Raw genomic sequence first — 26,014 nt, forward strand, 5'->3', positions numbered from 1 at the left:
ATGGTCTTTTTCACCCCCGGGTGGCATGAGGTCTTATTGGTGTGAGCCCAATGAATGACTGAACCCCTCATGGTTTCCACAACAAATAATTTATCTGGAGGGCAGTTTGGGGGCCGAGGCACTTCAAGTCCTGCCTCCCTGACCTTATCTTCTATTGCCCACTGCACGGCAGAGACAAAACATGAGTTAGGTAGGATGGTTGCGACCTCAGGTTCCTTTTCCGACAGGAAAAAAATACGGGACAAAGCATCAGGCTTGGTGTTCTTGGAACCAGGACGGTATGACAAGGTAAAATTGAAACGGCTGAAAAACAATGACCACCTAGCCTGTCGAGAATTTAATCTCTTGGCGGATTTGAGATATTCCAGATTTTTGTGGTCAGTCCATACCTGGAATGGCAGCGTAGACCCCTCCAGCCAGTGTCTCCATTCTTCGAGAGCCGTCTTGACTGCCAATAATTCACGATCCCCAATGTCGTAATTGCACTCTGCTGAAGACAATTTTTTTGACAGAAAGGCACATGGATGCAGTTTACCGTCCTTAGGACCGATCTGGGACAGGACGGCTCCGACTCCAATATCTGACGCATCCACCTCAACCACAAACTGCAGATGGGGATCAGGGATGGCAAGCACCGGGGCTGTGGTGAAACCATCCTTAAGCTTCACAAACGCTTTCTCACACTCCGAAGTCCAGTGAAATGGTTTGTAAGGAGAGGTGAGAGCATGGAGAGGAGAGGCTACCGAGCTAAAGTTTCTGATATATTTACGATAAAAATTTGCAAATCCCAGAAATCTTTGAACGTCTTTACGCGACGACGGAGTGGGCCACTGTGCAACAGCGGAGACTTTTCCCGGATCCATCCTCACCTTCCCCTCGGATAGGATAAACCCTAAAAATGATACAGAGGACTGGTGAAAGTCACATTTTTCGGCCTTCACAAATAGGTGGTTGTCCAGGAGTCTTTGCAGAACCTTCCTGACATGCTGCACATGAGTAGATTCATCGCGAGAAAAAATAAGAATGTCATCAAGATAAACAAACACAAAAATATTTAACATGTCCCTCAAAACGTCGTTGACCAGGCCCTGAAACACTGCTGGAGCATTGGTCAGTCCAAAGGGCATCACCAAGTACTCATAATGTCGGTTGGGGTGTTGAAGGCCGTCTTCCACTCGTCCCCCTCTCGTATCCTGACAAGATGATAAGCATTACGCAAATCCAGCTTGGTGAAAATCTTAGCTCCTTCCAGGAGCTCAGTGGCGGTGGCAATGAGGGGCAGGGGATACCGGTTCTTGATGGAGATGTCGTTAAGTCCTCTGTAGTCTATGCATGGCCGAAGGGATTTGTCTTTTTTCTCTACGAAAAAGAAACCAGCCCCCGCAGGAGATGAGGAAGGCCTGATAATCCCTGCTGCAAGTGACTCCTGAATGTATTCCTCCATAGCACGACGTTCGGGAGGGGACAAGGAAAAGAGTCTTCCCCGTGGGGGTGTGGTTCCTGGCAACAGGTCAATAGCACAGTCGTGGACCCGGTGGGGTGGCAGTGACTTGGCCTTGACTTTACTGAACACAGCAGCTAAATCGTGGTAACACTCTGGAACAGAGTCTAGATTGACCTCCCCTTGTTCCATCACTGTTTTGGCACTCACCAAACAGTTGTCCTGACAGCCGGGCCCCCACGAGACGATCTGACCAGACGCCCAATCGAAGTGGGGGTTATGCTGCTTCAACCAAGGATGCCCTAAGATAACTTCATGATCAGAGCTAGAGAATACATGGAGGCTTAGTTTTTCTGTGTGATTGTCTGGAAATGAGATCTTGACCGGATGAGTTCTGTGACTAATTTTGCCCAGAGAACTTCCGTCCACCGCCTTCACCGTTAGGGGGTGTCGTAGAGGGCACAGGCGAAGCTTTAGTTTCCTGGCGAGAGAAGTACTAATGAGATTGGCATCTGACCCAGAGTCCACAAATACAGGTACCATGATGGATGTATGCAGAGAGCAAAATTGGATCAAAGGTTTATAGAGAGCAGGATTGCTGATAATGACATTAAGACTCACCGAGCCATGTCCCAGGTTGCTTGTTTTGCCCATCTTGACCCCACAATTAGCCACTAGATGTCCCCCTTGACCACAATAAAAGCACCTGCCCTCACTTCGGCGGCGGGTCCTTTCTTCTGGAGACAGGCGGGTTAGTCCTAGTTGCATGGGTTCGTCAGCAGAGGGCGCAGCAAGTGGCACGGCGACAGGGGTGGGCCGGACGTTGTTGACGTGCCCTAGGTTGCCACCCCAGTGTGTGGTGGAATCTCGCCAGCGTGACCTGCTCTCCTCCTCATGATCATGAAGGCGCTTCTCAATCATGACCGCCAAGGCGATGAGCTCATCAATTGTTCCTGGCAGTTTCAGAGGGATCATTTGTCTACGAATGTGGGGGGACAGTCCAAGAAAAAATGCGTCTAACAACGCGGGGGCGTTCCAGTCGCTGTTAGCCGCTAGAGCGCGAAATTCGACAGCGTAGTCGGTGACACGCTGACGCCCCTGATGTAGCTGGAGCAGGGAGCGAGCTGCTTCTCTGCCGGACGGCTGACGTTGGAACACTTGCTCCAGTGCCTTGGAGAATGCTGCGTAGGACTCGCACACAGCGGACCGACGGCTCCATTCCGTGGTGGCCCACGCTCCTGCCCTGCCCGTGAGATGGGAGATCACAAAAGCCACCCGGGCACGTTCTGACATGAACGCGGGGGCTTGAAGTTCGAAATGGAGTTCACACTTGGTTAAAAAGGGGCGTACGTCACCCGACTCGCCAGAGAACCACTCCGGCCGTGACAACTGTGGACACGTAGCGGCCGGCAAGGCGGAAGTCAGGACCGGTGGAGGGAGCGGAGCCGCTGCTGTATCCACTGGGGCCGCGTGTTGAGCAGCGGGCTGAAGAGCCGACTGCAGGGAGTTAAGCTGGGAGCCTAGATTCCCAGCCATGGCGTCCTGTCGCTCCGACAGGGATTGCAACGCCGTGCCTAGAGCGGCAAGCTGTTCCTCTTGTTGGCTCTGGCGCTGTCCTTGCGTCCGGAGTGCCTGTCGAACGGACTCCAACTCCGCTGGGTCCATGATGGCAAGTTCGTTCTGTCACGAGGGGACGTGGGAAGGAGGACCCAAAGGCAGAGTTGGCAGGTACTACACGAGGGTGAAGGTCGGTACACGGTAAGTCAGTCCAATAAGGCAAAGGTATCCGAGAGCGGCAGGCAGGAGGGGTGGTCGAAAAGCAGGCAAGGGTCGAAAAGCAGGCAAGGGTCGAAAACCAGGCGAGGCGATAACAAGGAGTGCTAGGACGAGACATGAATGTACAACGAACTTGCACCAGACAGGAGGCATCGGAGGCAATAAATAGCAAGAAGGTAATCAGGTGATGAGGGACACCTGAGCGCAATCAGGCAGGAGGCGGTGTCTCCAAGGTGAAGGCGGGGTAGGCGATGACAGGCATGACACACTCATTAAAATCACAACCCAGCTACAGTAAATGCTGCTTCTCTAATAGGCAAAGCATTCCCCATCAGCTACAACACTTATTACAAATAACTCCCGTCCCTCTTTATGTAATTACTACATGTATATTATTGCTTCATCAAGCATAGATAATATCATCACATTACACTTGTGCTCTTGGGATTTGTCCTGCTGAAACACCACTGAGCCTCTGTGACAACACACAGACGTACAATATGTTATTTTAACAATCCTTGAAATGTACACTACCGCTCAAAAGTTTGGGATCACTTGGAAATTGTTTTGGCCAGTCTGACATATGGCTATGGATATGGATATGGCATCCTGAAGTCGCCGCTTCACTGTTCATACTGACACTGGTGTTTGACGGCTACTATTTAATGCAGCTGCCAAACTACACACTCTCAGATATTTGTCTTCTTGCACAGTTGTGCATCGGGGCCTCCCACTCCTTTTTCTGTCCTTGTTAGACCCAGTTTGTGCTGCACTCTGAAGGGAGTAGTTAACGACTTGGTAAGAGATTTTTTAGATGGGTTTTCTAATAGTCTATTAGCCTTATAAAATGATGAAATAGGATTAGCAGCCATACCAGGAGATTGATGCAGAGGGCTGACAGTTGTTGATAGTAGGCCTCTATGCAAAAATGTAGATCCTTCTTTGAAAATCATCGGATTCATTTTCATTGTTTGTGAAATGAATGAAAATGTGTTTTTCTTTGGAAAACAAAGACATTTTGCAAGTGATCCCAAACTTTTGAGCGGTAGTGTATATTCGGCAGGGGTTGGGAACCTTTTGGCTAAGAGAGCCATTAAATCCCCCCCCCCAAAAAAGCACTTCTGTTAATATATAACACCAAATATATAAGTTGCTCTGGAGTACAAGTTGCACAAGGCCAAAATGCATAATTAGGAGGAAAAAAACATACATAAGTCGCACAGTCGCACTGGAGTACAAGTCGCATTTTTTGTAGGTAATTTATTTTACCAACTACTTGACCAAAACAGACATTACGTTCTCTTGGAAGGCAAGTTCTAACAATAAAAGAATAGAGAACAGGCTGAATAGGTGTAAGATATGCTAACACAATGGTTATTCAGCTACACCAAAAATAAACGTGAACAGAAAAGGTGTCCAGTGTTTATGTAACATAAACACTTTTTTCATTTATAAGTCGCTCTGGAGTATAAGTCGCAGGAACAGCCAACCTATGAAAAAAAGTGCGACTTATAGTCCGGAAAATACGATATATGCATTTTCACATAAAACCAATACTTTCAAAATATCGTAAGTCTCTGCATTTATTCTTTTGATTAAAGTTGTTGTACTGATCCATCATTAATATACTTAGCATAAATGTGACTTCTGGTGCTGCATGTTTTTGCTGATGGTTTTGTAGTCTGTTTAATACGTGGTGAGTTTAAGCTTCATGCAGGCGTGGAGGTTTCACTTAGCTTGCCATCATGGTGGTATGATCAGGCATGCCTTTTATCAATCTATCTATCCATCCATCCATCGTCTGTGCAGCTCATCCTCACTAGGGTCGCGGGTATGCTGGAGCCTATCCCAGCTGTGTTCAGGCGAGAGGCGGGTACACCCTGGACTGAGGATTAATGTTTTGACAAATTCGCCATCTGTGAATGGCTTTCCATTCCTCACAATTGCTGAAGTAGTTCAGTCAGTCCAGTCGGTTCCATGCGTGGAGTTGTTGCTTGCTAGCTTGCATTGGGAAGGCATCTCTTGTCATGCCTTGACTGTCCTCCGCTGGATATTCATTTGCAAATGTAGCATGTGTGTCAAAATACTGCATTATATTTGATGTTCCATCGATGAAATACAGTGCATATTAAGCACACGGCCAAACCTGCTCCGTCCACAAAGGCCAATTCCTCGGTCCATTCATGTTGAAATTTACTGCTACTTTCTTTTTGACATCTTCTTCAGCAAAAGTGTGAAGTTCACCTCTTGACCACTCAATGAACTGGTAAGCTACCGCATTAGCCAATTATCATCGTGCATTGGCGTCTGGCCGGAAATTACCCCAAGGCTAGCCATTGGTAGAAAATGGACAGAGGAGGGATTAAAATATATGATAATGTTTACGTTAATGTTTATGATAATGTTATATTTGGAATGTTTTTTTTAACATGGTCATTTCTGTAACACTTTACTTTCAAATGTTGAAAAATACATTAAAAAAAGTGATAGTGTTAAAAAACGTCTGATAACCAGACGCAGACAATAAAAGAGCCACATATGGCTGGCGAGCCATAGGTTCCCGACCCCTGCTATACGGTATAAAGCCTAGTTCGGTCACAATACAAAAAGTGGGAGAATAATAGGAGAATAATATCCACCATTAGTCACTCACCAGAGTTATCATTTCAAAATGAAATCCTGAGAGGAAAATGCACTATGGGTTTTGGGTGAGGGATGGATTCGTTTATAATGACATTAGTCCACTGCATTCAAAACCTCATGTAATGCCCTCCAAGCAGCATTCATTTTACAGCTTGGATGGGATTGATTATGTCCGGCATTCAATTTAGGTTGCGAAATGGTGCAAATGTATCAGGGTAAGAATGAACCCATGTTTTCAGCATCCATTTCCTCAAGAGAGGTTACTGTAACTACAACATTATATACACCTGCATCCTGGAAACATATGCTATCAGGTCTCTCAGTATGATAAAATGCAGTAAACCATAATAATGCGATGAAATACGCTGAAATCAATGTCAGACCTAATGGAGCATTATTATCCTGGTCAATGGAGAGAAGTTGTAGGTTGTGTGTTTCCCACAAACCACAAAAAGTAAGACTGTCCATCAGGTATGCATTTGCTTGAAGTAGGCGTAAACCAGTGCCAGTGCTACATCATCATTCTCCCATCTCATCACTATGCTACAGTTGGTACGCAGGCCTTGAGCGTGTCTTTGTTGCTGCCTTGAGGTCTGGTAAACCAGTGTTGGATGGCCACCGACTGCTTGGCTTGGCTTGTCCGCTTGATTCTCTGCTCAGAAATCTGAAGACAGAAGCTCTTCCATGGCTCCTGGAGTTTTTTTGAGAGAGTGGACCAATAGATGAGCTAAGAAAAGTTTCCAAAGGAGGCTGCAGGGAAGGAGAGAGAGAGGGGAGGGCAGTGCATAATTAGGGTTCATCCAGAATCAAAAAGCTCATAGTTAATATCATTAAAAATTCTCTCTGTACTATAGATATCTCACTGTATATGCATTGTTATAGTTGAGCATCATGAAACCACGCGTCTCTCGCAAGCCACGTCCCCAGCAAGTTGAACAGTTCAGTTCAGTTTAGCATGCTCGTGTGGGTGCATGAGTGACTCGGGCTAGATGAGTATACGTTCACCGTGGGATTATAGAGCACGGGAAGCACGTTTATTCTTGTACCCAACTCATCATACAGACATTCTCAACACACAGAGGACATACTACCGCCCTTCAAAATAAAAGCGCAGTTTGCCGTATAACTGTGTAAACAAGAGTGTTTGTAGACTCTGCTGAATTGAAATTTTATATTGCGATTTCGTGATATATCCCAAATATATCATGATATACTGTATGTATGCTAAGGTCCATACCGCCCAACCCTACTTTTCATCTATTTTGGTATACTGCACTGCTTTTTGCATTTAACATATCGCTAGAACAAGACAGATGCCTACTATCTGCTGGGTAAAAAACAGGAAAAATGATTGCCTTTTCCAAAGTTTTTCCACATGATCTAACTTAATAAAAGTGGCTATGTACCTACAGTATATGAATCCAGTGTCTCGAGGATGCATGTGCTAAAGGGGAATCTGTCTTCCTGGATAAGATCCTTGGGCAAGATTGTTTTTAAATATTATAAGATTTTTTTAAATACTGCCATTAGCTGGTTAAAGCCAAAGTAAAGCTAAAGGTAAAGCTAAAGGTAAGAAAACAATGGAATATATAAGGCAATTCGGATATATTCTTGTTGTTACAGCGTGGATAATTACAAGTCTGCATCACATTTGTAGCAATTGTCTTTTGTGACAGTACCACTCTAGAGCTCACTTTAACTCTCTTGTGTTGCAGTAGTTTTGTCATTCAAATGTATACTTTTTGTGGAAGATTGCACCATATTAGCACCGTGTTTATTTTGTGTGAGTAAGTGGTTGTCTGTGTAGCATTATAGAGTGTGCATATTCCAAGCTCACCAATGTTTAGAACATGGGTAGTCAGCAGTGTCTGCGTTATCACTCTTTGAGTCCATACACTGTAAGTTAGGGGTTTCCAAACCAGTAGCTCCTAACCAGTCGTTCTCCGAAGGGTTCACTCATTTATTTTCAACTCCTATATCGACAAGATTAAAAAGTGAGGTTCAGCACTAGTGCGGAGGTACTCTCGAGCGCTCGGGAGTGTGACCAATCACAGAGGAGTGGAATAAATGAAGACAGGCCGTTTTAGAAATCCAAGGAAATACAGCTGAAATAGGTGAAGATTCTGGAAGATGTAGAAAACTTTCTGTGCAGGTTATTGTGTGTAGCTGCTCTATAGGAATCCACAACTCAATACAAGGGACCGAAAATGAGCATAACAGGTCCCGTTGAAATGAAGTACACATTTACAGAATCTGTTAGACAACTCCTCCATATTCAGTTTTAGGATGCCCCACAATGCTCAATTGGGTTGAGGTCTGTCGGAGACATATTTTTCACACCATCACATTCAGCTTCAGCTTCCTGGTGCATACTGAACTCATATTCCCCTCAGGGAAACATAGCTCCCCAGTAGGAATGTGCAAAAAAATGTTATACAAACAAATTGTTATACAAATAAATTGCTCTGATCGACCCATGAACCTTGGTAAATACAACCATATTACAAAATATATAACTTGGGCTGTGAAAATCGGTCAACACAGTAGCCATTGACATTGTTTTGATAGTTAGAAAGTCTAGGGAATTAAGTCAACTGTCATATTTCCCATGTAGTATATGCCTGAAACTGCACTGCAGCAACACATTGCAATGTTGATGCTTATAATTATGCAAAATTCACTTCTATACACTGAGTACACAAGTCTCAGCCAAAACAAGCCTTCCTCCACAACGTCATTGTCTTTTTCCTTGAAAACAACAGAGGGTCCGAGCTGGTTTCCCTGACAACAAGCCAACTCTGACATGGAGTGTCATTAGACGGTCATCCGATCCTGAACTAAACAGTTGGCATTTTCAACTGCAAGCTCACATCCCCCTGATAGCCGACAAAGACGTGGCACCAAGTGAACCTGAGCCACGACATGGAGAAAGCAGAAGGGTGGAGCGGCTGGAGAAATGACTCGAGGCGATTCCAGATGCAGGGGGAAACACTTCTCTGATAGAAAATAGTTTAAATGAGCTCCCAGAGGAGTTATCACAGAAGAGGGGAGGGTGGGAGATTCACATAACTAGCCAAATTCCGTGCGGAGAAGACGATACATTCTCAACGTCAAACTTTCATTCATGCTCTTGAAGGAAATTCTAGCAAAAGCAAAATAACTGCACCTTCCTTGTGCTGCTTCCAATCCCTTTGTAGTAAAATAAGGGTGAAAGGTGGTGTGACGGCTTGTAACAGTCATCTGGTTCTCGCTAATTATCGCTGAGATGCTGAGGCATAGCAGATGGCTGCATGCTACAAGGACAGACTTTGATGAAAATTCTGTGTTGAGAAGGAAGGAGGAACTGACAAGTTACAGATATTATAATGATAAACCAAAAAGGAGAAGATGCAGGAAGAGGAGGCTTGATTCCCACTGGGCTCTGATCTAAGTACACCACTACCCCTCCCCCACACTCAGACACAAACAATTCCAAAGCTCTCCAGATGTTACAAACACCCCTGTAAAGCTCATGGTACATTCCTCTTAGACAGCCAAGAGGCTTTGGACTTGGGAAGGCTTCCCCTTTACCTTCCGCTGCACAAACTACAGAATCCACCAAGGCTGAAAATATGTGGAATATGGAAAGTGGAGAAATCTGTGCAAGGTTCATGCTGCAAATATGAAGGACACTACATTTCTTACATCAAAGGGGTGAGAAGTAAAGTACAGTAGTGAAGGTTGAACTCGTTCTTACTTCCTAAACATACATTTGCATTCTACTTTGATGCTCTGACTTGAATTTCCACACACATGAATTTTTAGATGCACTGACTTTAGAAATGGACTAGCATATTATTTAACCATGACCTTAAACTTTGCAATGCTTTTTTATGTGCTTCAACAGCAATTTTTGCCCAAGTTTCCACCACTAAACTCCTGCAAACTTAAAGAGGTACTGCACTTTTTGGGGAATTGGGCCCATCATTCACGATCCTTATTTGAAACATGATCACATTTTTCTTTCCCTTTTCTGTGCATTATAACACGAGACAAGTTAATATCAGCCAGCTTACAATGCTGTCATTGGATAAGGCTATTTCAACTATGAAGCCCTCTAAAAACCTCTAACATGCATTAACACGAGTACTGATGATAACATATAATAGTTGCAGTAGTATCTTGCTATATTTTACTGATTTATAATACTACCGAAACTTATTTTCTCACTGCATTGACATGCATACTTGTGCTACTTCTGTCAACAACACTTACAATGTCCACTCTCCTTAGGATGGCTGTGTCATCCAGCACAAGACGGGCATCTTATTGAGTCTGGGTACTCAAATGGAGAGCTGGATATCCACTCTTCAGTCTGTGAACGACGCTGAGACTAACAATTAGCCATGCGTCGTGTTAGTCCCCGAGATAATTTTTTTTTAATTGTTAGCTGCAACAATAATAATATCGCTGTAGGTTCATATACAAGTCAGTTATGTCAGTGGATTTTCTGTGAGGGCTTTCAGCGTCAAAATAGGTATTTCCCATGACGCCCAATGCTAGCTAGCTTATATTAACTGGTTATAGCTATATTAACTCGAAGGATTGTGATGGGCAACATTCCCAAAAAGTGCAGTTAAGAAGTTGTAGTTACTGTAGATTCAGTGTTTTCTGTTTCAGTAGGTTTTTTTTAAAGATGTTTATAGACGTCCATTGGTTTCATGTGACAGCCAAGCACAAGACTGCATGCTGGGTTTATTCTAGTTGAGTTATTCCGTTTACACTTCCAGTTCCACTGCTCGAACTCTCATATAACAACGAAGGAGAATTTCTCAGCTTCAGTCATTAAGTTATTATGTGGGGAATTTCAGCTCTGACGCCAATTGGTGTGCCACAATTAGTACAGTGAACAAGTGTGCCTGTCACAAAATGGAAAGTGAAGACACTCAGGCAGTGGACAAATGCGCTGACAGACACGTTTTTCTCCCTTCACGCTTCATTATCCTCTGATTTGTCAACGTCTGCCTGTGTATTTTTCTGTCATGCACCTCAAAGCCAATCACAGCACTGTCATTTTTTCTGTTTTTCTTATTGCATATTCAAGCATAACCCCCTGGGCTCCAAAGAAAACTGCATCCAGTTAAACATTATGCCACATTTTCATCAAGGTCAAACTCAGGTCCGGCTGCCAAATCCGGCCCACACTGTTTTTACTCTTGTAAAATACATTGAGTTGGCCCACCTCATGGACCTTATCAAACAAAGCCATTCCTCCGGGATAAACTACTTGTTAAACTACTCTACTACAGCATTTTGATTTGAAGTGGAAACAACATTCACAACCATTCTTAATAAGGATGCCAGATTCAGACCAAAAGCCAAGATAATTGAAGTGTACACAGTAGCACCTTAACTATGGCACGCTGTCTGTACAAAATAAGAGCTTAAAAGGGAATAACACAATCTAAAGTGATCATTTTCCCGACAGCAATGTTGAGTACTATAAATCTGTACATGTTGGCAGGTCTGCAAAACATGAAAAGTAATCCCTGTCTCGAAACCTCCCTCCCCTCCAGCACTGCCCAAGCTCATGTTCTTCTTTTAGCTTTTGTTTATGCTATTTTTTTACTGTCCTTTTCTTTTGTACTACAGCGTTGGTCATTTCCTTCCTAATTTTGATCAGTGGCATGGAGGTAGAAATGTTAGCTCTGTAATAAACATGAAAAAGATAAATTTTAATCTTATTCATTGTATGAAGTCAAAAGGCACCAAAAACCCACACAAAAATCTACTACACGGAGTTGTTCAGGAAAATACGGCAATTGTTTACGAGAACTTACTCTATGCAACGCTAGTTATCCTGTGAACATCTGTTCTCGCAGTGCCTACCAGAGTCAGGCTGAGCGGCACGCCAGACAGGATCAGGACCGGAGCCACAATGGATTCAGTGTGAACCAGGGGTAATAATGTTAAAAACCATATTTAGCATAGTAAGATGTTTTCTATGCTCTAGCTAAAAAAATATTTCATTTATAAAGAGGGAAACCTATTTTCTGAAAGTTCACTTACCACGGTCATCGTTGTGTAGGATCTGAACTTGTTAAAGCTGTCCGTCATGGTTATAGTAGATACTGAAATGGGGGCGCTTGTGTCTGTTCACACTATATCCCGCCCTCTTTCTGTTCAAGCAAGACTGCTAATTGTGGCGAGCGTCTCTGAGACTGCACATAGTACGTGCACACTAACTACAGGATGTGCCTGTCCACAAGCCAGCAGCCATTAACAACATTCCCTCTTTCTCGGCTGAACCACAAATCTCATTCAGTTGACCTCATAATAGTGAAGCATATAGACATTTTTGGATAATAAGTTCTCTGAAACATAAGAGTGGTGGTGGGTTTTTGGGGGTGGAAAAAATATAATTTGCAGCCCAAGAGAACACTTTTCATGATAAGTGGCGACTGGTTTGAAATTGGGAAAACATTTTAACTCAAAGATGGTGCATGTTGAATTTGTTTGATCTCTACTTGCTAGATCAGCAGACAGATAGCATGTTCCCAATCAAGGCTCCAGTTGAGTTTGATTTCAGAGCCTTTACATTACATTACATTACATTACATTACATTGCACTGCATTGCAGTAAAACTGAACATACAGAAATAAAGAATGTCAATTTTACCTTATTCAATCCCAGTCATTTTTCAAATGCCGCCCCTCTCGGTACCGGTCATTTTTGGATGATTTTGACTGATTTTCAAGGCACACAAAAATATTGTGTTCTTGGGCATCTTTTTTTGTACCTCTAACTATGTCATAACATAACACAAAAATTGTTGTATTATATGAAAATAAATGTTGTTTTCCAAATCCGTACAAAACCGTGAACTTCAAGCCTTTTCGCTTCCTGGTTGCTGCATAGCAAAGATGCAGGTCATTTTCTTATAAAATGCACTTCAACTTAAAACTGCACAAAACTCACGCAAAAAAAAAAAAATTATGTTCACTTGGCATGTTGCCATGTTGCCCTTAATTCGTCGCCACAGCGAGCCACTACGCGCCAATCACATAATCTTTGGCGCCAACTGGCCCCGGCCAAGTGGACTCCTAGCATCATGGTAGTAACTCGTAACAAACACTGTTATATGTATATATGTATGTATATGTATAGCACTACAGTGTGTTTTTGAGTATTAATGAGTTAATAGCTGTATAAAAATCTGCTTTCTGAATTAAAAAAGGGCAACATTAAGCCCTGCAACCCATTGAAAACAGGTCAGTGACCAACTTAGGTCACGACTCACTAGTTGAAAAACCCTGGTTCCCTCCCTGGTATTGAATACAACTGGATCTAAGCCAGCTGTAATGAACTGGGTGATTTTATTGATGAGTGGCTGGTAAAAATGTTTAGTGCAGCAGTGTGCTAGATGCGGGGCAGAAACTTAAGTGCTGCCATCAATAAAACCTCACGCCGCTGTTCGATGTCCATTTCCATGTACTATGTCATAGCAGGCACGCCACAGTCGTCTTGGCTGAATTTAGCCAAACTGACTATTAATTTTTTTTAATCTTTCAGCTTTTGTTTGTTGTCCACTGCTCCTCTGCACAAAAGTAAAAAAAAACTGATACTGTACATACTCACTTCGACTAAGGAGCTGCAGGTTGCGGACCTCTTCTCTAACCTGAAGCTGGAGGACTTGTTGGAGGACTTCCTGCCTTAGTGTCTCCTGGACGATTCCCATCCTGTGTAGCTTCTCCCCATTCAAACGTAGCAAGGCCCGTCCTGTGGGGGGAGGGATGTGTTAACATACAACATTTCTCTTGGGATTGTTATGGTTTTACCCCAAGACAATGACCTCTAGAAACTGCAGTTCTAGGTCATGTTTTCCTGGGTGCTGGTGTATTTATGTATTTTGTGTGTGTCAAAATGCGTCATGCCAAACCAATTTTAATCTGGATCTGACCCAGATTGTAGTGGTGGGGGGATCGATCCATTCATTCATTTATTTTCTATTCCGCTTATCCTCTTTAGGGTCGCGGGCGTATGCTGGAGCTGACGAGACAAACAACCATTCCCAACCACACTCATACCGATGGACAATTTAGAGTCTGCGATTAGCCTAGCATGTTTTTGGAATGGGGGGGGGAACCAGATTACCAGGAGAATATCCACGCATGGGAAACCTCCACACAGAGATACCCAAGCGGAGATTCGAACCCATATCTTCCCGGTCTCCGGACTGTGGTCAACACGCTAACCACCCCTCCACCGTGGGGCCCGGGTCAATCCAAATATCAATTCCAATTTTGGTATCAATATGAATTGACACCAAAGCAAAAAGATTGATACTTTGTCTTCAGTTGGTTTCCAGTCCAACTGCAGCGGTTTCATTGAAGATGCAACCTGTGTGTCTCCGCTGTCACAGCACAAAGAAATCTCAGTTTGCCCCCTTTTCTCCTCTCTGTCTTGTGTTTCATTTACCGTCACGCGACTCAGTGGCGACAGGCAACCAAACAGCGCCCACCACAACCACTACAGCACCTGCCAGCCTGGCCGTCAGGCAGGTCAGCCCAAACATGCTACAGAGAGAGCAGAAATAAAGAGGAGCGCTGCTTGGTTATATTTTCAGCTCGAAAATGAGACCACGGCAAGTGTATCGGTATCAGCTATACTGGCCTTGCAGTCACTTGGTATCACATCGATACCAAATGTAGAATCAGAATCGCCTTTATTGTCATTGTATTGCAAACAACAAAATTTGAGAGTACACCACTACCAGATTGCAGCAATTCATCATGTTAAAGGCAATTGACGTTTAGTGGTTTATATTTTTATTTTCTGGGTCTATTATTAAAGAGTGGGCGTTTAACCCAGGGGATACACTCATTGAACAAACCCACATATGTTCCTGCAGGAAGGTGATGTCCTGGAGGAATCCATCATACCTGTAGAAGCTACCAGATAATAATTCGACTCATTACTCATCTTTGTATTGCTGTTGTCTGTCCATCTATATCTCTGCATATTTAGCTATCTAAGCTAACCCTCATCCTCATCGCTCCATCACACCCAGCCATCATCATCGACCGCTGCATCAAGTACTGTTATTCCTCCATGGATAGACATAAAGTATCTATGTATTATGCTGGTATATATTATCATTCATCCATGTCATTGTACCCTCGGATACGATTAAGTATGCCTCAATCCCCATGTTTGTTTGTTTTTTACATTCCTGCTATTCCCTTCACCAACAGCAGTGTTTGACAACCCACCACATCCCCAATGCCACCCTAAGCATGGTTAAGCAAAACATCGGCGAAGGTATATATGAATGCTGCTTGTCGACTGTGATGGTGAATTCTCTGCTGCAAGTTAGTGGTGGGCGGATCAATCCATTGATTGATACCAATATCAAAAGATTGATATTTGGGCTTCAGTTGGTTTCCACAGGACCATACGACTCACTCAGAGTTAAAAGCCAGAGAATAAAAGTGGGTTTTAAGACGATACTTAAAGCTTTCGATGTTGGGGGCCTTTTTTACTTGGAAGGGGAGAGAGTTCCATAGCTTGGGGCCAACCGCAGAAAAGGCTCGGTCTCCCCTGGTCTTAAGTCTCGTCTTGGGCACCACAAGTTGGAGCAGAGTGCCAGGTTTCCTTACACAGGTGTGCAATGTGGGCCACATACACTCTCTGCCCCCCCCCAGACTCTGCTTCTCTGTTTACTGTGTTAGCAAGGAAGTGTGTCTTCAGTAACGCTACATTTGTTTACAATTCCTAATGAGGCAAGCATCAGGCAGAAGTGGTTGGGGTTCTTGTTTCCCTTCCAGCCAAAGAAACATATGTTAATCTATCAATGGCAATTCAGACTGGACTGTTTAGTGCAGGGGTTCACAAACTTTACCAACTCAGGGCCCACTTGAAAATCTAAAAAATGTCCACAGCCCACCTTTGTCCTACAAACAGTACATAGATGCTGCGTTCTCAGAGCACTTAACTTATTATTATTATTACTATTATTATTATTATTCCCATTTTTTGCAATTAGAATTGCAATTCGGTATGACGCCTGCACCGCTCTCTTGTAGTCACTTCCAGTGACACACGTTGATTCAATTGTTTTCGTTGGCTCTGCTATTCTTTTAGTTTATTTTCAAAAAAAAATCTTGTGACTTTGAATGAATATTTTTCTTGTTTAGTTTCCAGACGGCGGCGCAGCTAACAAGGTTTCAGAGCTTCATTAGACAGCACCACGCAGCACAACAGGCAGACAGGTTGTACGTTGTCGTCTGGCCCAACACTTGTAAAACCAAACGATATGTACTCACTGGAATATTTCCGACCACACCGCTTCTTCTGTTTTTCTTTTTACACCCGTAAGCCACTGCTCCATTTTTCCCGCCACTACATACTAAGTGCTCCTCCGTGAATGAGCTATGTTCCAATCATAAACTGTATAAGGTTCTTAAAATATTGTGACAGGTCAATAACACACAATAGGTTATTACTCAGGCCTATAAATATATATATATTTTTAAATCGTGCAATAAACACTTTACAATAAAAATAATTTTAAAAATAATATTTGCAAAAATGAATCATATTTTTAATTACCTCTCATGGCCCACCTGCAGTACCACCACGAGGAAGTCCTCATGAGCACAGGAGTGTGACCAACCAAAGCACAGTGGCCTTGGGTAGAGTAAAGTAAAATAGACCGTTTTCGCAGGAAGTACGAAATGCAAAGACATACAGCTGGAATAGGTGCAGACTCTGGAAGATCTAGAATCCTTTCTCTGCTGGTTATCGTGTGTAGCTGCTCTATAGGAGTCCACAACTCCTGAAAAATGAGCTAATAGGCCCCCTTGAAATGGCACCAGATAAATACACAAGTTCATTATGTACATTCTGCCATGTCGTTAAATTATTTGTACTTGTTCTGCCAGCATGTCACTGGCATACAGTAGATAGACATGGCATTTGTGCTAAATAAATAACTTTTAGACCAATTAAGTCCAATTGAATAATTTACCACGCCACACTATTGGCAAAGTAGTTGGGAATCACTGTCTTACCACCCCTCATCAAATAAGCATGCTATCAGAGTATACATCCAATGCCCGATTTTAGAGCTCATAAAATATAAATAACCTTAAAGCACACTGCACTTTTTTGGGGGACTTTTGACATCCACATGCACAATCCTTATGTGAAACATGAGCATGTATTTCATTCCCTTTCTGGTGTATTATCATGAGAGAAAACACGTTTGTATGAGCTAGCTAATAGTGCACGTCATTGGGATCCACCTATTTTAACTACAAAGCCCTTGAAAAAAACCTCAACCACAAAGTTTTAGCGTTTGATATACATGTGTACAAGTAAACTGATGATAACATGTACTTACAGTAATACTTACAATATCTTGTTGTCTTTTGAGGATTTGAAACATTAGTTTAGCATGCTAGTGTGGGTTACTATGACACTTTTATTCGGGAAAGCTCATCACTTGACTGGTCACCGTCCTTTCACCTCCACATGTAACAACAACACGCCGGGCCTTCAAAATAACAGCATCTCCTGTCATCCTACAAAATAAGAGTCTCATAAATAATATCTTAAATTAGCCAAGCTACATCCATTTTTGAATTGCAAAATTGTCCACTGATGTATTGCATCAATAAATGTAAGGATTTTTGCATTTTCGATTCAATACAGTATTAGGCTATGGCAACTATGGCAACTGTGGCAGCTACAACTGTATTGTATGTGCAGGCATTCAGTGTGAAACTACTCAATTCTGTGATGACAAATACAATACGTTGAAAATTACAAAAATAATCGTCCATTGATTTTCTGCGCGATACCCAATCAAATCCACATATTTAAACACACACCTTGTTCTTTCATCCATACAAATCAAGCTACCCCCTTTACGCCATCTCTCCCATCCCACAGCCTTCTTTTGTGTGAGCTTACGAAGCGGCGCACCAGAACGTCCCAGAGACACAATGCCCTTGCGATATGCGTGCATAAATGAGACAAAGCAGTAGAATGGAATTCAAATCAATTCCCCAAAGACGTTCTGCAGCTCTCATTAATTTCATGGCGATAGGGAGTGAAGTGCTGTCAGTGGGAGAAGAAAAGACAAAAACAAAAGCTGCTCAATAGCAATCACTACTCTCATTTTGCCTTCAAAGGAAATTGCTTATTAACAGTTCAAATTCTAAATGAGAGGCTTTTCTGAAAGACATTGTGAAAACCAAGGAAATAAATATCCCTTTTTAAAACAAAGGCAGTGTTTCTTTATCCTTGAACTTTTTGTGCATGAACCAATTCAAGAAATTGTTTCCTATGGGATTAAATGGCAATTAGATGATATTGTTTGAATTTGAGAAATTCTGATTCCTCATTTTGATTCCAGTTTCGTAACGATTCTTAAATTCGATTGTTTTCAGAGGTTGGGTCATAAAAGTTTGCATGGTTTAAATGAGTACGCTATCCAAAGTTCTTGGATGGAATGTTTGAATGTCTCCATGTTTTTTTTTTTTATAATATGACCTTTTTATGAATGATGAATTAAAATGAATTTCTCACAGTGTTATTAATAACCAGTATACAAGTATCAAACCACTGAACAGGAACATGAACCATTAAAAAACTCTCATTTTTCATTAAGAGTACATGTTCACAAATGATTTTTATTTTTGAAAAGCTTAAGAAAAAACAGTGACATATCCCACACGGCCTCGACACTGTACACTGTCCAAATGTACACAGCGCACATTCCCACGCTAAGTTTATTTTTATAAAACCCAACCTTTGCATAGAAAGCTGTGTTCAATCCCTGTTTTGTGTAGAAGCAAGTTTTATAAAGGAGGCCTCTGGTTGTGTGCCATCAGGGCTAGCAAAGCCTCGTCTGCTGAACACTCAGAAGCAGTGACCTATATTTAGAACTTGAATTAACATACTTGTTCCATGAAATTGTATTATTTTATTCCCAACAGTCTGTTATTTTTATTTCACAACTTGCCTTGACTGCACGGCTTTCAGTAATGTGTGCTCGTCTATGTTCAATTTTTTTTTTTTTTGTCCAATCAGATTTCAGCTTGCCACGTCAATGTAATCTACCCAGGGCCTTCAATATCAGGAGTGCTGGCCCATCACATACGCGCAGACGCCCAATCACTTCCACCCTCCCACAATATCGGCAATGGGGCTGTTTTAATAATCGCCCCATTAGCCTGCTAGCTGGCCCACAGTGGTGTCAGCATTTTCTGTTCTGTGACTGAAAAGCCTATTTCCGAATGCTGTGCTTGAACGCATCATTACATGAACAGTGCAAAATTAAAGAAAGACAGCACGGTACTGCATGTCATATTTAGTGCTTCAAAATTATTATTAAACATTTTATACTGAAGTGATGAAGTGTTTGAGCTTGTTTAGAATGAGCCGATAAGCTCCCATTGTAGTTGGGAAGGCCAAAATATATCACCCAGATTCACCTTTTGTTCTTCTGTTTGTACGTATACCGACAGCCAGTCATTAAATAATTATTGCACAGTTTTTGTAAATCCTATAAAGTTCATTCCACTTCTTATCGATCCCTGTGTTGGTCTGCTATATATACTATATTTACCTGGAATGGATGATCCCAACAACCAGTCATTTAGAAAGGACAATAGTGAAAGGGGTGCCCAAACTTTTACTCATACCACTGTAACATATACAATAAAAAGCGGTGGCCCAAATATTCAAACATTAACTTCAAAATGAATAGCGACACTGATCTCCTTCGGCAGCTTGTTCTGCTGTGGTGTGCTTGCTGAGAGACTGTGAGAGACATGATTACTTCTGGGCCACTGAACAAAGATGATACAGAGAGGAAATCCATCTCTAGGTTTTATTAGGATCCACTATCCTTCAGTGAACGTGCAAGGATGAAAATTCATATGCAAAACATGTATTGATACTGGCCATATGCACCAGCAACAACAACAATACAGAACACATTCAGGCCTCATCTTCACAAAAAGGCTGCTTATGACAAAGGCAAATAGGAATGCACTCTATGTACACAGTATTTATACACTATGTATGCTCTACGTATACTGTTTGTGAATCAGCATGTGAATACCTGAGGCCAATTGGATGTGTTTCCTTCTTTTTGAAAATGCCTACATACACATCCTGTAATCCTGTCATTACAACTACAGCCTCAATGGGACATCCTAACTGTTATTAAAAATGCTCTACTGTCTGTGTAAGAGAAAGAGAGAGAGAGACCATGTTGGGCTGTTACATGGTGTGGCACCCTGGGCAATATTGGTGACAAGAATTGTTAACTGTTTAATTGTTTGCCTCCCTACAATGTTTGTTCGTATTAATGTGTCCATTCATCCTGAGCAAAGAAAGACCCAATTGTTGATGCAGAGTTGCAATACTCTTTTTCGTCACCGGGGGGCAGCCATGTTTCTTTTTTGACGTCATGGGTGGCTCTGATTGGTTAAAATTGCCTCATGACTGCAGCGCCCCCTACTTTGGCATGCACATGGCAGCCAGTGTGTGCTATTGGTGTGGATAGAAATAGGTTTAAAACAGTGACACCAGAGGGGCAGATGTGCGTTTTTGAAAATATCCGTATTCATGTGGACATGGCCTAAGTGATATTTAGCAACTGTTAAAAGTTCACTAATGGGCTATATTTGCAAAGTGTACAGAAGATGCAGCTATATTGTATAACTTCATTATAAACTACGGTAGTAGCAGAGCACATATGACGCACTGTCCTCTTCATGAGTGCAACATGGCTACCAAATAAACATCTATGTGTCTCTGTGTGAACTTGTTTGAACTTGGGCTGTAATGACCCATCATATTTTGCCCCCATAGCTTAGCTTTTTATCTCCAAAAATAGTCTGCAGTTCTTTCATGACTGCACATGAACGCCTATTCAATCTCCTTTGGAGAGATTTGGCTGCAAACCTTCTTCCAGTTGAGCAAGCTAAGCTGTGGAGCCACAAACCAAGCTAAGCTCTGCATCCACATAACCTAAAAATAAAACTTCCAACACAATATATAGTGAGCATTTTTTATGGACCCTATTTACATTGTCTGGCTAAATAGTAACAAGAAAATCACACAAGGTGGAAGAACCGTCAAGTACGCCCCCATTCATTCCTTTCCTGTCATGCATGTTGTGTACCTGTACCTGTGATGGCGTGATGAGAGAAGGCTTCTACATAGGCCAGGTAGTTGTGAGGACAGTGTTTCTTAAGCCACTTGCAGACATCCTGCTGAGTCCACAGCACTACTGGTTTGGACAGACTTGACAACGTTGGGCTGGTGTGATACACAGTAAAAGCTTCACCTGGATGCAGCTGAAAATAAAACCACACAGATTAACAGATGTTGTAGGCAAGTGTTGGGTGTGGAAACAGAAATGACAAGCAAAAGCCTGCGGTAAAGCATTTATTAATTTATTAATATATTTATTGTACTTGCCGGACCATCACTCAATCAGGGCCCATAAACTAATTGCTTGTTATTTTCTAGGTCTTACAATTGATTCAAAATATTATGCAACAATATACAGTCATCAGACACAACATTATGTACATCTGCTCAAACCAACAGCAGATAAAAGAGTGCTGTCAAAGTCAGTTTTCACAAGGACAATGGTGCTCATTTTGAGGTGACATTGATTTGTCCATCCATCCATTCTCCTCCGCTTCTCCGGGTCAGTGTCGTGGGGGCAGCAGTCTAAGTAGGGAAGCCCAAACGTCTTGGTCCCCGGCCACCTCCTCCAGCTCCACCGGAACGACACCAAAGCCTCCCCTAGGCCAGCTGTGAGACATGATCCCTCCAGCGTGTCCTAGGTCTGCCCCGGGGCCTTCTCCCGGCTGAGCATGCCCGGAACACCTCACCAGGGAGGTGACCGGGAGGCATCCGGTCTAAATGCCCGAGCCAGTTGAGGTGTTTCGGGCTCCATGTGAAAGAGGAGCATCTCTACTCTGAGCCCCTGCTGGATGACTGAGCTCCTCACGCTATCTCTTAGGTTGAGTCCAGCCACCCTAAGGAGGAAACTCATTTCAGCCGCTTGGATCTGCCATCTCGTTCTTCTGGACACAAAGCTTATGGCCATAGGTGAGGGTGGGAATATAGAACGCCTGGCTCAGCTACCTTTTCACCACGACGGTACATCGACCGCATGACTGAAGCTGCTGCGCCGATCCGCCAGAAGCTTCACAATCAGATTCAAACCGTCCCAGTACACAGTGAAGGTCACCACCTGAAGAAGCCATCAGGACCACATCTAAGGCCTTTGAGAGGTTCGACCAACAATGTTACACTTTCCCATGAAGGCTGAGGAGTGTGATCCCACCCTAGTCTGCCAATACAAAGTTACTGTTCCCGACTTCCACGCAATGTTGAAGAGACGTGTCAGTCCCTCAACATAAAGAGCCTTGAGGAATTCTGGGCGACACTCGTCCAACCACTGAAGAGCATTTTGACCACCAGATACCTCAGCCACAGTGATGGAACTGTCCTCTGACTCTGCTTCCTCTATGGAAGGTACGTATGTCAGTGGGATTTAGAAGGGCCTCAAAGTATTCCTTCCACTGTCCGACTAGCTGGACTGCCTGGCTCCAGGGTAAGGCCCAGGTATCCCACGTCCGGACCTGTTTGTCTTGGGAGACCCTACCAGGGGCATATAGCCATAGCCAACATAGCTCCTAGGATCACTCTGGCAATCAAACCCCTCCAGGAGACATTGATTTGTATTATTTATTTTTCACATTTGGTGAGTGTATATAAATTAATTTACATTATTTAATGTGAATCCCAAATAATATAAACGTCTGAAAAAACCCTGACATTATGGTGCAGTGTCTCGATCCTCTCCATTGTCTTGTACTCTTGCCTCTGTCATGGTGTCAAACGTAATGTGAGCAGAATCCAACTCTTCACCTCCCTCTTCTCATAATCTTCCTCATTTACAAATACTAAATCCATGGATTAACGTCCGATTGAGTGAAGCGTAAAACATGACAGTAACAAAGAGCTGCTGCCAAATGTTCTACTTCATTATTGACGACATGCCCTGGGGATTATTTATGCAGACATGTCATACAAACAGCTGCAGCATACACATACTTTTGCAGTTTAATATAAATCCTTGACTTGGCACCAGTTGCAAGAACTATTTTTCAGTACAGTCCATATTAGACACTGATTTATAGAGCAGCTTTGTTTTATATTAACAGACATGATAATTGGATCTGTGTCGCAATATTACACCTACAACCATTTAGCCAACACCAATTAGCCCAGGTCCCACCCAGTCCACTCACTCAAAGGCTCAAGTACTGAGCAGTAGTGTAATTGATCATGTACAATAAACACATATGTACTTCTGTCAGGTTATTGTGGACTGAAACTCAAACTTGAAAAGGGTGAAGAAAATTCAGACTGAGCGGTAAAAATACTCCATCTTTGGACGCTGCAAGCATGTAAATATCATCACAATCAATGTAACAATTGTCAAAATGAGGATTAATCACAGTGATTATTAGTGCAAGTGAGCCCTGCAAGTGCCTGCAGACCAATCATCAACTACTGTTAACATCAGACAACACATTAATGTTGTGTGTTCTTTCTTCCTCTTTTTGTTTTGATGGGATGTTGATTTAATTTTGCATCCGAGAATTAAGTATTCGGAAGCACACTGGAACTCAAGTACAATTACATAAATTTTATTAAAGATGTTGCTTCATATTAAAGCAACCAAGGGGAGAACATTTTGTCTGGGCCTCTGGATTTCATGGAAGTTTAGAATAGTTTACATACTGACTACTCATGGTTGTAAATCAAATGGGAATCAACTGCATATTTAAAAATGTCAGTCAGTATCTGATGTGACCAGCATTTGCCTCATGCAGTGCAACGTAGAGTTCAGATTGTCAATTGTGGCCTGTGGAATGTTGGTCCACTCCTCTTCAATGGCAGTGCGAAGTTGCTGGATATCAGAGGGAACTGTTACACGCTGTCATATACGCTGGTCAAGCACATCCACAACATGCTCAAAGGGTGACTTATGCGGTGAGTATACTGGCTATGCAAGAACTGGGACATTTTCAACTTCCAAGAATTGTGTACAGTTCTTGGGGCAAGACAACAATATAGTTCATGGGGCCGTGCATTACCTTGCTGAAACATGAGTTGATATTTAGAGGTTATCACATGGTTTGTCTGGTATCAGGCCAGGTATCATGTCCCCAAGTGTCAGTATCAGCCAGAGACCGAAGGTTATTATCACGTACTTTCGTTTTTCCATCATGTAACGTGCCAGAGAGTTGAAATTTGATTTGAGAGAATCAGGCTCGTATTCATCCCCATTTTCTTTTCTGATTGATAAAACAATGTAGCGACCCGGACGTGTTCATGTTGACATGTTGTGCTCTTGAGTGTCTGACTGTTCCGCGTGACTGTGAATGCACCAGGGGTGGGGGCATGTCGTGTTGAGGAAGCACTGTTGCGTTGCGTTGTTGCTGGCGGTGGTTGCAACGGCGTGGTTACGGCCGACAGTAGCCAGTATTGTTGTGTAATAAAAGCTTGTTAGCGATCACAGTCGTGTCCTTTCCATCGCGTCGGCAACGACGTTACAATAAACATAGACACGTATTTGTCTAACTCAGGCGGGGGAATACTTTCTACCAGTCTTCGTTCGTTCTTGCAGTTGCAGTCGCCCTTGGTTTTCCAACTTGTATTTGCATTTTTAGTTTTTTCGATCATTTCAAGAGTGTCCTCCTCATTAATGGTGATAAAACGTTCTATTTCTAATATTCTGTTTGCTATTTTCCCTATTTGTCTTTCGCCGGGAGCGTCAACCGCTGACATGTTGACAGAGCACAGACGGCAGCAAAACAAACCCTCGTGCACTGTTCTCTGATTGGTTGTTTCACGGGCACGATACCAGAGCAGCGCGCTCTGATTGGACAGCTACGGGGGCTGATACTGACATGGTTAAACTCTATAGTTTATCAGTATCACTGCCCTGGGCATTGACACAGTATCATTTCGGCCTTTTCCCGTATCATTCATGGGCGGTTTCTAGGGTACAGGGCCAATTAACACTGTAGTATGTGATAATCATGGATATATGGCACAACAAAGGGCCTCTGGATCTCATCACGGTATCTCTGTGGATTCAAAATGCCATCTATAAAATGCACCTGTGTTCTTCGTCCATAACAGATGCCTGCCCATACCATAAACCCCATCACCACCATGGTCCACTCCATCCACAACATTGACGTCAGGAAAGCGCTCATCCACACGACGCCACACACGCACATGTCTGCCATCCGCCCTGAACAATGTAAACCGAGATTCATCCGTGAATAGAACACCTCTCTGCTGTAGCCTGAAGTGTTGGGGCGTAAGCACAGATGATGTTGACAAGGCCCTCCAATGTTGAGTGACGCAGATTGAGAATTCTCTTTGTGCCGTTTGGTGAAAGGTTGATCATCCGGAGCAGCGTGTTCTTTACGGCAAAGCCCACTCCATGTTCCTCCATGTTCATCAGCACTTTCCCTTGCCAGAAGAAGGTATAGCGTATTCCTCATTTAGGGATCCATTGTCATGGAGTCGTGTTTCCTGCAGGGCTGCGATGTCGATATTCAGCCTGTGCAGCTCGTGGTCAATCACTGCTGTTTTTCGAGCATCATCAATTGCTTGAAGATCCTCAGTCAGTCCAGGCCACATAGTTCGTACATTCCAGACCGCAATCAGAAGGAGAGTTGGTGTCATGGTTTTCTTCGTTCTTTGTTTGCCTGGTGCGTGGTGAATGATCTGCTTGTTGAGCTTTGACTCGAATCTACAGGTACCCACTAAGCTGACAGACCGTGGCAGGTCAGTACCTTACTTGAAATTAATCTTTTCACAAAAAGCTGTTTTTCTCCCTTTTTTTGTTGTGAACTGATTTTTTCCCGAAATTTACCCATGTTCTACTGCTGATTACTAAAGAATGGAAAACGCTAGAAACAACCTTATTTTTGGCTGATGAAAAACAAGAGTCTAATCATTGTTTTGGTAAGTTCCATGTTTATATAACCCTGGCACACAGTATTATATGCGCCTTGAAGATCAGATTAATGATGATTAACAAAATTTGC

General features: G+C 42.9%; 1 protein-coding gene across 2 annotated transcripts in view; it reads right to left on the bottom strand.

The window, feature by feature from the left end:
- Positions 1 to 975: 975 nt before the first annotated feature.
- samd10b (sterile alpha motif domain containing 10b) overlaps positions 976 to 26,014 on the bottom strand; it is a 70,810-nt gene continuing 45,771 nt past the window's right edge. The window contains exons 3-5 of one of the 2 annotated variants that reach the window (XM_058051355.1): positions 21,049 to 21,217; positions 13,479 to 13,619; positions 3,120 to 6,610 (exon numbers count right to left, since the gene is read on the bottom strand). In XM_058051355.1, the coding sequence (XP_057907338.1) occupies positions 6,588 to 6,610; positions 13,479 to 13,619; positions 21,049 to 21,217 (333 nt within the window). In that variant the 3' untranslated portion in view covers positions 3,120 to 6,587. Of the gene's footprint in view, positions 6,611 to 11,908; positions 12,418 to 13,478; positions 13,620 to 21,048; positions 21,218 to 26,014 lie in introns of those variants that run through there. The other variant, XM_058051354.1, reaches the window with a different exon arrangement.

The sequence above is a fragment of the Doryrhamphus excisus genome, chromosome 16 (genome assembly GCF_030265055.1).
Source record: "Doryrhamphus excisus isolate RoL2022-K1 chromosome 16, RoL_Dexc_1.0, whole genome shotgun sequence".
Lineage (NCBI taxonomy): Eukaryota > Metazoa > Chordata > Actinopteri > Syngnathiformes > Syngnathidae > Doryrhamphus > Doryrhamphus excisus.